Raw genomic sequence first — 12,306 nt, 5'->3', positions numbered from 1 at the left:
ATATATCAGTTCTATATAGCTAACCATAAACCACCTATGCTTAGAGGACTCAATGAAGCAATTCATGAGATCAGAGAATCATGCCTGCCTCTTTCAGCACTGCATCCTCATCACCTGGGAGAGCTCTAAGCACATTGTCGGTGCTCTCTAAATATTTGTTAAAAGAATGAATGACCCACAAATCTGATTTTTCGCCAGCAGTTTCAACCTCCTCCTTTACCTGCTGCAATTAACATATAGCCCATTTCAATTTAATTTTTTCCACCTCTTCTTGCCCAATTATAGATGTAAAGCTAATGAAGAGACAAATACTCAGAGAGCCACCAACAAGAATTGAAGAGATGGAATACCTATCATTAACCATCAGGGTTGATGTTAAAAGTCATTTGGATATATTATCAATATATTCAGTGTGACATCAAAGTTAGTTACTATTCTAAAACAATGCAACTCTTCATATTTACTATTTTCTTCTGATCCATTAGTGTTTATATCACTTGGTTCATTTCAGACATGAAGTCATCTAAAGACTTTCTGTGATAGTTTTTTCCAAAGAAGATTACAGGATTCCAGTAGAAAATTCTAGCCTCCTGCCCTTTTTCTGAGCTCAGTATTTCAATTTATTCGTGTAAATAAAATGATTGTGTAATTTCTGGAATTACAAAACATAATGATGTCTCCTTTTGCCTATACAGTTTATATTTTCTGTTTGCATGTGCATTTTTCAGCTACTTTGAAAGGATTTTCCAAATGTTTCATTTAATCTGTTGAAAATCCTTCCACCTGGTGCTGTTAGTTGAATGTAATGGTAAATATATACCATTCTTTGCCTTCCATTGGACTGTTTAATATCCATGTGTGTGGGATTGACAGAATATGACTTTTACAGTAGAGTTACAACTGTCCAAGTCCTAAATAGCAGCTATGACTAACCCCATGGAGGAAGATTCCTAATTATTTTCTAAGTTTTCTGTGTTAGTGACAGGTTTTATGCATACAGTCAGCTATTAAAGCATTAGAGTTTCTTTTATTTCTTAATCATTAACAACTTTAGCACTGATTGCCCATGGAGTTGCAAGCTGTTAAAATTATCATTTGCCTCTTACTAATTTTGAAACCAAGTGCTGTTTCGTTATTTGATAAAGCACAGGTCTTTCTCAGAGCATACTCAATGAACGAGTACTAAGAGTTTACTCTGGGAAAACCGAATCTAGAAATAATTAATTCATAAAGTAAACGGAAGTAAAGGGAGGAAAATACTCTTAAATATTAAAAAATTCAGTATTTTTAAAGGATTTAACAGGAAGGGTTTTTTGTTTGGCTTTTTTTTTTCAATAGAAATCTTACCTGTTTTTTTAAATTTATTATTCTCCTGATATCGTAGATTTGATAAAGTTTATGGTGATTATTTTATGAAGAGTATAGAGAGTCAGAAAATCTACAAGTCATGTTTCAATGCTAAAATGTCAGTTGAAATTCAACCAAGGTTAACATAATGTAGAATTACTGTGTAAGCCAATAGAATATAAAAGACATCTTGGAAAAATTATATTTATACCCAGCATTTTAAAAACCATGTGCCTATAGTGGCCTACCCATAATACAGTATGTGCTCAATAAATATTTGTTAAATTGATTTGCTATATATACAAAATCAGTTGATGATATGATAAAATCAAGCATGTTACCTTAATCATTTATTCACTCAAATATATTTATTGTACATTCCAAATATACTTTATTGAGAAAAGTTAAAAATTGATGACTTATTTTGTTTAAAATGATGCTTTTGTAGTATTAATTGATGTATTTCTTTAACATTGGGCTGAAGGAATCTATTTGGGACCAACAGGCTCCTGTGGATTAGGCTGTACAACCTAGTTAAGAAATACCTCAGAAACTTATTAGAATAACCAGTTCCTAAGCTCCATTCTCAAATATTTTGGGGGTGGATCTAGGGTGATCCTAGGCACCTGAATTTTTTGAAAAACTACCTAGATAGTGATATGCACTTAGATTTCAAAACCAGTGATATATAATCTACAACCACTGTCTCCAAGAAGAATCAGTTGCTACTGGTATTTGTTTAGCCTATTTTTAATGTGATTGTTCTTGACTTCCTGTTAAACTCCCTCCTTCTTTGGGAAGACACTTCAGAGGTGAGGGTAGGGATAGGATATTTTCCTTAGTTAGGGTACCATGAAAATGAGGATCTAGGCTTTCTCAGTCCAGTATTTCAGATTTCTGGGGATTTTTTCTAAGTTCCAATCCATTGCCAGACAATACATTGTGGATATACCACGACATGATTCATTACTTAAAGCAGGAAAAGCAAAAGTTACCACTACATGGAAGATCTCTCATACTTACAGGCCCACATTAGCCCTCTTGTACATGAGCTGTATTCCATATTACCTTCTTGATGTCATTCTTTATGGCACAAACTCATCCTAAACTTTGTCCCTAGACCTTTTCCCAGGAGGCATAACATATGCTTCTGGCTTGCAGAGGTCCGGTAGCCAAGCAACCAAGAATGAATGCACATAGTGTGTCCTTGCTCAATCTTTGTCCATCTTTCAATCCACTATTCACCTTGCTACCCTTACTCTTGTGGTTAGAGTGAAAACACTCATTTCCAAGTTCTGATATATTTTCTGTGTTTTTCTTTATTTCTACTATGTATTATAAAATCTTTTCCTAAGTACTGACCTGCATAGTTCCTCCAGAATTTACCAACTTACCTCCTTTTTTCCCCTAAAAGTTGATCTTGATGCATTTTTCATCTCCCACATAATGTAGTTTATCTCTAATTAGTGTTTCCCACTCAGTGTCATCAAGTATAATCATATGTTAATTATAGTGCATCATGATTTTGATTCCTTATTAAAAATATAATCTCTCCTTTCATTAGGAACTTCCATTTGCAATACTAACAGCTGTCTCCATCTTCCTAAGGAAGCAGACAATTTTGCTTGTAGGCTATAGTCTTCCTAAGCATTGTGTGCAGTTAGATTGTGATGTAACATCTGTCTTTTGAAAACTTACAGTCTAAGTAGAATATAAGTCATTTTCTTTTATGGTTAAATTCCATTTGCCCTTGGTATTTGTGCCTGTTAAGCATCTGTCGTATGTTAAATGCTGTGTAGGACAAAGAAATGTGACAAAGCATAACTGGGCAAAGTCTCGTAATAACTTTACAATCCTGTATTAAAATTTAATGTAATTGAAGTCTATTGGAATTATTTTCATTTTTTCCTCCTCCAGGGTAAATATTAATAACTCAAATTCCTTTAACCACTTTTATTTAAGCTCTGTGAATCCCAAACTCCATTAACTTAAATGAAGGATCATGGTTAAACAATTTTAGGCTATTTTATTAATGAGATACAATTCCATAGCTGAAAAGGGGAAGCTAAAATCAATTGAAACTTGGAATGAATCAATAAGGACAAGAAACTTTCCTGAACGAAATAAGGTTAAAATCATTCAAGTCTGCTCCAACAGAATGGTTAGCAACTGCTCTCCCGTACATGTACACAAAGTGCTTGCCTCATGAAGTTTCTTTGCTTCTCAAACATGATTCTTTAAGGAGGAAAAAAAATCAGAAAAACGTTCAATTTTTTATAAACAAGGCATCCAGCACATCACAACACTAACTCTTCTGTTATCTTTGGATATGGCGCCAGTTGAAAAGTACCTCCCAGAAGGTGTTTCTATTAAATAAAAGTTTAGATCTGAGTTCTTTTCTCTCATTAGAAAACGGCAATCAGTTTTTTTGGTGATGGGGAGTCATCACTAAAATTATATTCATAAGGATGAAGAGTGCTGTACTGATTTCCAATCTCTTCCCCCTCTGACTTTATTTTTTGTTTTTCATAGTTGTTTGTAAGATGCTGTCACATAAGAAATAAATGTAAATGTCATTGTGAGAGATTTGGCAATTATTTGGAAATTTTCATTGATCTGAGTTGCAATTGATAACATCCAAGATTGATTCATTTCCTAAGGCAAGCTGAGTATTAGTTTGTATGATGTTCTACCAGGTTCAGTCACTTCATATCTGTTGTCAGCATGCAGGCATCTCTGAGTATGTCCTGTTCACATATTAGGGGCATTGTTATTCATAGTAACTTCATATTAATGATGCAGTTGAATTACAGTATCATTGTAGGGGTCAAGTGTCTGGATGGTGAGAATATTAGTTTATTTTGTTTGTAAATATAATTAGAAATAGGGAAAAAAATGGGAGGCCAGACAGCATAATGTGAATGTTATGTCTAGATAGTAAGTTTATTGTAGATTATAATTTTTTCTTATGCTTTTCTGTTATTTCCAAATTTCTAAAATGAAGAAAAATAAGTGGAATCAGAGAAAAAGAAGAAATTATAGTTGCTGCGTACTTATTTTGTTTTGCTCATCCTAGGAGACTTGGCCAGGCTTTTTTTTGTTTTGTTTTTTTTGTTTTTTGTATATGGTATTTCTTTTCCAAGACATCTTCCTTCTTCCCCATGCCACTGAAGCACATTTTTTTCTATCTTAGCTGTATGGAAAATACATAAGTTTGTATGACTAGGACCTGAAGACACATAACTTTAACTGACTTTGATTCTTTATTTTAATTTGATAAACTCTGTTTGTAGATTGATTCTTGCATATATTTTGCTACAAAATGATGCTTATGGCCTTTATATTTGAGGATGTTGATAAGTGTCATGGAGATAAATGTGTTGAGATGCACGAAAGGTTCTAGGAGATATGAAAAACAATATGATAAGATTTGTAGGCTGATCGTGTTTTAGAGATACTAACTAATTGAAAGCCATTCATCAACATTTCTCAGGCCTGAGCTCCTAGATCATTGTTCAGATTAAAGTTCCAATATATCCATTGGCCATTAAAAGTTACTTTCAAGCTGTGTATTAAGACTTAATCATGGACATCTTTGCTCCTGCTGTCCAAAGAAATACCTTATAATTCTTTCATTCCTGGGTAAATTTCTGGATTTCCAAAAATGGGTCCCCTTCATGCACCCCTTCTCCCCTTTTTTCTTTTCACAATTGAAAAAAATATTGCATTCTACCTTTATGAGACTATCAAGGAAAAAAAAAATCCTACAACTATCATGAGACATTAAAGAAGATAGAATAAAACTGAATGCTTTGGGAGTTTCGGGTAGTACAAAAAAGCAAGGAATAATTTGGTTTATTTGTTTTTTTCCATCTAATATTTTTAGGTACAAGCCTATGCAGAAAGTGGATGGGGTTGCAGATGGTTTCACAGGAAGTGGTCAACAGACAGGCACATCTGTTGAGCAAACTGTAATTGCCCAAAGCCAACATCATCAACAGTTTTTGGGTATGTTAAGGTGTAATGCATATTAGTTGCTACTAGGATTTTGAAAAGTTAGTCTTTTCTCCAAGTGCAATGTCTATTATAGATGTCAATGGCATAGAAAGATTTTTTTTTGGTGCCAAAATTATGCACATCATATGTATAACAGTCCTAGTTCATGTCTGCCTTTCGTGTTTATTAGAGCTTATTTTTAAAAATCTCAAGCTATGTAGGACTTTTATGCGTATGAATTAAAGACTCATTGCTATGAAATTGTTTTCCAGAATTTGTATTAATCGGCTTTTGTTATCAAAATTGTGCTGTTTACTTTCAGTAGTAACTTCAAGTGCCAAAAAGAATTCTCATTTCCTATGTATAAAGTTATATATGCACAGGCTCAGATTAGAAAAAAAAAATTTATAAACTTTTTAAAAGTAATTTATTCATTTAAATTAATCACAGTACTTTCTATTTTTGTAATGTGTAGATGGAATACATGTTTCTTGTTACTGAAAAAGTTAGGAAGAAAAACTTGCGTATTTTGCATATTTTTGCCATAGCCAAAGGGGCAAAAAAGTGGCACTTTAATTTGACAACTCTTCTAGAGATGAACATGCATTATTTTCCATATAACAGGTCAAGATAAGTAGAAGGTATCAGAGAGTGACTGTGTGTATGTGTCTGTGTGTGTGTATATGTGTCTATGTGCACTTTCTGACAAAGACAACTAAAATAGACTTTCAGGTTGGAATCATTACTGAAGTTGAAAACATGGCAGCGTTTCTCAGACTGAAGTCCTAGGATTATGTTCTTGTGGACCCTTGGTCATTCAACAAGAATTTTATTTTGTGATTTTGCTTTTATTATCATCTTAAAAACTAAGCATATTCTGGATTACCTAGAAAACTAGAACTAAATACTGTTCTGCCATTTTAGTTTCCATATTTGTACCTGGATTTATGATAAGACAGGCACCAAAATGTCTTACATTAATTGTCCAGAACTAATAAGAAAAGAACAGAGAGAGACTTACTATGTAAATTATGCCTCCCTCACAAGGGAAGCGTAGATCATGTCCCTGTATTCTGTGTGAAGGAAAGTTTCACAATCATTTGTACCTAGAAGAGTAATAGGAGCAGCAGCCACCACAAAGCACATGTTGGCATGGATCTGTCAGACCCAAAAGATCCTGTGCTGCAGCAGTCAATACTGATCCTTGTTGCAAGAGATAACTTAGTTACAGGACAAGAGCATCATCCATCACATCAAATTAGTGTTGTTAAGTTATATGTTATTTTTGTAGTTTTCTTTGTATCTGCTTTGTAGCTCTTTAGGTTTATGACTCTATAACAGTTAAGAACATAACGAGTTTTAAGCTAGTTTTTTTATGTAATTAAGTAACATAATAAAAATATCTAAAATAGGTACTAGCAAGCTCGAGATGTTTTTCTTTTAATAGGGGCCTTGTGTTGAGAGACTCTGTGATACGCAGTATACTATTTGCAGTATAATTGTAGTGCAAATTTTGTTTCTAGAAAATTCTTACGAATGTTCCCTTTAGTTTTATATTTTGTGCTGATGGTGTTGCTTAGTTTTACTTGTAAAATATTAATATAAAAAGTCCTTGCTCTCTGGACCCCTGACCTTTAAAATTTGTTTTCTTTTTGGTCTTCTTAAATTTTCCCTCATTAATCTGTAATTGGCACCATCCACAATAGCTTTTTTCTGTTCTGTTGTCATGGTAACAGATGCATCTCGAGCACTTCCAGAGTTTGGAGAAGTTGAAATCTCTTCTCTGCCAGATGGTACTACCTTTGAGGATATCAAGTCACTGCAGAGTCTTTATAGAGAGCACTGTGAGGTAAGTCTTTTCAAATGCAGTATGAACACTGCTAGGTTTTGCCAGACAACTTGCTAATATAAAATAATCAAGCTTATTCCTAAAGGACAGATGAACTTAGCACTAATTCTTTTGAGCATATCTTTTAGCACTAACAAATTCATTTTTCTTCTTTCTAGTCTCAGAGTGGAGAGATGAGGAATGCAGAAAAGTGAGAATAAGTTTTATTCTGTTTCTTAAGCCTATCCTAATATGAATCCTTTAATGTAGCAATTCCACTTCTAGGTATTTGTCCTACAAAAATACTTATATCTGGGTGACAAGAGAAGTGTACAAGGGCATTTGTTGCATTATTATTTTTAAGGCAAAAGATTGGTTATAATTTCTTTATCTAATAGGGAGCTGCATAAATAAAATATGGTATTAATACAATCTTTAGAGTAGAATACTATACAGCCATCAAAAGAATAGGCAACTTTATAAACATACTAAAATGGATAACTTCAAGATTTAAAGTTAAAGGAAAAAGCAAATGTAAAACATTATGTATACATATTTTTACTTGAGTGAAAAATAACATATGTGTGTGTATGTATGTGTATATATGTATGTTTCTTCCTTTTCCTTCATATGCATATATGTGTATATATATATATATATCCAGAAGGAGGAAGAACAAGAAAATGTTAACGGTGGTTGCCTTTGTGAAGGAAACTGGGTGACTGGGAGTTAGAGGGGAGAGACTCAACTTTTCAACAGACCTGTTTTATCTTCTGAATTTCATATCATAAGTGTATATTTCTATTAAAATAATTTCTGAAAATGTTTAATAAAGCACCTTAGGTGTTCTTTCCAGGGATCATTAAGGCTCCAGTTTTGTTTGTTTCACTTTTGTGGTTAATTAGGGTTCCTTTTGGTGTTTTCTAGCCCTGCTCCTACTCTCATTCTGAGTATCCCACATCAGAATTTGCTTCCTTGTCTAGGAGGTGAGCTCTCTCCATGCCAGCATATTAATGTACCACAGCTCACCTGGCAAAAAGGGGATAATGGATTATAGTAAGAGTTTTCTTGAGTGCTTCTCCTTTTGAAAGAAGAGTCTATTTAGAATTTAAGTAGCTTTATTCCAGGGATATTTGTGATCCACTTAGGAGTAAAAGATAATCCTTTGGATTTCCTGGGCAGTCCTCCTAACTGCTGACAATGTAGTATGCAGTAAGAGGTTCTTAGCTCATAGCATTAACAGATATTTTCCCCCACACCAGAAATAAGAATTGCTAGAGCAAATCTGAGTGCTTGTCAAGGGTACTAAATTATTAACAACCGAGGGCGAGTTCTCTCCTTATTAACATAGCATGTGCCGGGAGTGTTCTTCAACGTGCCCTACCAGTTCCCAACATTTCTTGGAATGATGAAAGCACTTAATATTCATTTTCCTTTGACTACTATGCTTTTACCCATATTAGAGAATTTCTGGATTTTCCTTATGTATATAGAAAAAAAATATTTCTTTCTACATCTATCATCTTTTTCAATAAAGATTTGTATAAAGATTCTCTAAACAATTTCTCATTCCTGTGTGTTCAAGTGAATCTTGCTTTAAGGAAACCAGCCTATATGGATTTTTTTTTTTTTTTTTGAGACATAGTCTCACTCTGTCACCCAGGCTGGAGTGCAGTAGTGCAATCTCATCTCACTGCAACCACCGCCTCCTGGGTTCAAGCAATTCTCCTGCCTCAGCCTCCCCAGTAACTGGGATTACAGGCATGCACCACCACACCCCACTAACTTTTTGTATTTTCAGTAAAGATGGGGTTTCACTGTGTCGGCCAGGCTGGTTTTGAACTCCTGACCTCAAGTGATCCGCCTGCTTCAGCCTCCCAAAGTGCTGGGATTACAGGCATGAACCACCATGCCCACCCTATAATGGATTTTTAAAAAATTTTTCCTATTTATTAAAAATGTAAGTTGGAGCATAATTATTTACATTGCTACAAAACATACAGTAAGATTATTCTAAGTGGCAAACTCCCCTGAATAAGGTTGAAATAGTCTTTGAATTATAAGATTTTTATTAACATATCATTTTCAAAAATAAATATACTTTGTATGAAGAAATAGGGACGTTTATTATAATCTGTGTGGAAAATGGCAGTCCACAGAATGATCCCCATTTATTTCAGAATTACCAGTGTTCATACCATCTCTCTCATAGGGCTGAGCTGCATATATAAAAAAGAAAAATTCTAATTATTTTTTCCTGTTAATAAATATTCATTTTGAATAAATATGAAAAACTTTTGAAATACAGCTGCCTGAATCTCATATTTAGTTCCATAGTCATTTGCCCTAAGCCAGTAGAATATGGATTATTTTAATTTATATTTGCCTATATATTTTAGTTTGAACATATTTGAAAGTAGGTGGACAAATGATAAAATGTTTTATTCATGTGTAAAACTGCCTCAAATGAAGCTGATATGAATGTCTTTTTCGAAAGAGTTATTTGAGATTATTTAATTTGAAGAGATACTGAATTTAAGATACACTGAAATTCTTTACTTGCCTAATTATATTTCACATTTCCTACAGTACATATTTTTAAAGAAAGATTAATATACCTACTTTGCCTATTACTGGGAATTCTCACAATTTGTTTATCGAAGATATTTTTGGATCACTAGTTTGTTATGTAAGGAGCAAGTATAACTTTTTATACGAGTTGCTGAAACATTTTTTTATTTTAATGTAGATTAAAAGAAAAGCGTTCTTACAGCAATCCTGTATATAGAACTATATAAGGTATTATGTATAAGGTATTAATAGTTGCTTCACACTTTTAGAGATGTCTCTTGGAATGTGCCTAAGCTGCAATTGAGAAACTTTGCTGCTTGAGAAGATTTTGATCTTTGCTGGGATGAGGGACACCTACGTGCCCTTTATTTTCAGGGCTTGCATTTTGCATTTTTATTGTTACTGAGGACTGTCTTAATGAATTTGTCTCCCTATCTTCATTTTCAATATTTAACTACTTGCAACATTTTATACTTTTAGAATATATTTCATATCGGTTATTGTGTGTATCATGCATAGGGCCAACTCTATACAGGTGGCCCAGACTCAACAAATATGAAGTTACGGTTTGTTGTTTTTGCCGACAATACTCTGATAGACTCTCTAGATTGTCCCCTGACTTCTTTTATCTTCCATGGATTTTATAGATCTTTGTGGGGCTGTTTTACCTTTGCCTCAAAGGTGATGACATCATTCACATTATACTGACTACTTCTGTCTTTTAATGCCCAAAATAATCACAAAATCATGTGTTCTTGGCACTAACAAGTTATTCTTTAGTTTTATGCCTGCTTTTACCTGAAGGCTTATTTACAAACTAATTGCAGTGGCAGGGTAAAATTAAATATCATCGTTGACAGTTAATAAGGAAAGTGGTAGATTTAAGCACCGTAAAAAAATATCTTTGATGCATCTGGGAAATAGTTCTAGGAGATAAAAAAGGAGAAAGAGGAGGTGAAGCCCCAGAGATTTGAAAAGTAGATAGTCTTAAGGTTGTTCTGTAAAGGAGGTATGCAGAGATAGGACTGGATTCTCTTTAATGTTGAGTGCTATGGCCAGAGAGGCAGTATCCACTGAAGGCCTGCTGACTCCATGGTTTCTGCCCCAGCCTCTTTTTGGCTGGGAACACAGTGGAACCTGTGGTCAGCTGCCTTAGACAAAGGTAATTCAGCCCTAACTCCATCTGCCACACAAAAGCAACTCCATACCCTTCACTTCCACCTGCTTTGATGGCCACTGGTTACCTAGCCCAAAGAGGACTGATGTAAATTGAATCTATGTTCTGTACCCTTCCAGGTCTGAAAATAGGTAGGGTGACAGTAACTATAGAGGCAGAAGGAAGCAGTAGGTAAAGGAATTAAAGAAAGAGAGAAAGAAAGAGAGAGAAAGAAAGAAAGAAGAAAGAAAGAAAAAGAAAGAAAGAAAGAAAGAAAGAAAGAAAGAAAGAAAGAAAGAAAGAAAGAAAGAAAGAAAGAAAGAAAATGGAGAGGAAGGAAAGCAAGAATGAAAAATGGAAGAAAAAAGAGGTAGAAGTGAGGGTAGCATGAGTACATTATGAAAAGAATGTTATCCTGCTTAATCTTCCAAGAATTTTTCCCCCCTTTATCTTCTTCCTAGGTAGTTTCTTTTTTTTTTCTTCCACTTCCTTTGGTAAAATTTAGTGTAATTTCACCATGTTAACTTATGACCCCAAGGGAGAACTTGACCACATATAATCTTGTCATATTAGACTGTCCTCACACAGTCGCATAAGTAATATTGTAAGGTAATACTGGTACCATTTTGTTTTTTAGGCAATATTGGACGTTGTTGTGAATCTTCAATTTAGCCTGATAGAAAAATTGTGGCAAACATTCTGGCGCTATTCTCCCTCTACTCCAACTGATGGTACTACTATTACTGAATCAAGGTCAGAATCAACATCTTTTCCAATTCATTTTCATGGCTGAGTAGATGTCACAGCTAATAAATTAGAGATATGTATACCAGTTGTGAACCTTACCTGATGACATCAAGTGAATAGACTGATGTTTTGGCCTTCCTAGAAATAAACCACGAACTGCTCTCTTGAGGTTTCAGTGTGTGTATATAGCTCCCATGTGTATTGATTTGGGGGACTGTGGTAGTTATTTCATCCTTATGGAATTACTGTCATATCGGCCTTTCATACCGTCAGAAAATAAGAATGTGCATAGACACCTCTGGGGGAGTCTTTTATATATCTGTCTATCTCTCTCTGTATATATAGCTAGCTGTATGGCACCAGTGCAATGGTGGTATAGTTCTAACCTCAGTAATATTTGGTAAACTTAAACTATTTTTAAAGTCCATTTTCTTTTTTATCCTCATTTGCCATCTATTCATTTGCTACATTTATTCACACCAGCAATCTGAGTGAAATAGAAAGTCGACTTCCGAAAGCAAAGCTGATAACTCTGTGCAAACATGAGTCTATCCTGAAATGGATGTGTAACTGTGACCATGGGATGTACCAGGCTTTGGTGGAGATTCTCATCCCCGACGTCCTTAGACCTATTCCTAGTAAGTTAAATGCAGACGAGTAC

At 34.3% G+C, this 12,306-nt stretch overlaps 1 protein-coding gene across 4 annotated transcripts in view; it reads left to right on the top strand.

Moving 5' to 3' along the window:
• The window catches only part of RFX3 (regulatory factor X3), a 315,033-nt gene that overhangs the window by 249,514 nt on the left and 53,213 nt on the right, over positions 1-12,306 (top strand). For all 4 annotated transcript variants that reach the window (XM_003273871.3, XM_030798998.1, XM_030798486.1 and 1 more), the window contains 4 exons: positions 5,234-5,355; positions 7,080-7,192; positions 11,536-11,651; positions 12,129-12,283. In XM_003273871.3, coding sequence (XP_003273919.1) covers positions 5,234-5,355; positions 7,080-7,192; positions 11,536-11,651; positions 12,129-12,283 — 506 coding nt within the window. The remainder of the gene's footprint in view (positions 1-5,233; positions 5,356-7,079; positions 7,193-11,535; positions 11,652-12,128; positions 12,284-12,306) is intronic.

This window comes from Nomascus leucogenys, chromosome 1a (genome assembly GCF_006542625.1).
Source record: "Nomascus leucogenys isolate Asia chromosome 1a, Asia_NLE_v1, whole genome shotgun sequence".
NCBI classification, from domain to species: Eukaryota; Metazoa; Chordata; class Mammalia; order Primates; family Hylobatidae; genus Nomascus; species Nomascus leucogenys.
The sequence above is the reverse complement of the archived record's forward strand: the minus strand, read 5'-3'. Positions and strand labels throughout refer to the sequence as shown.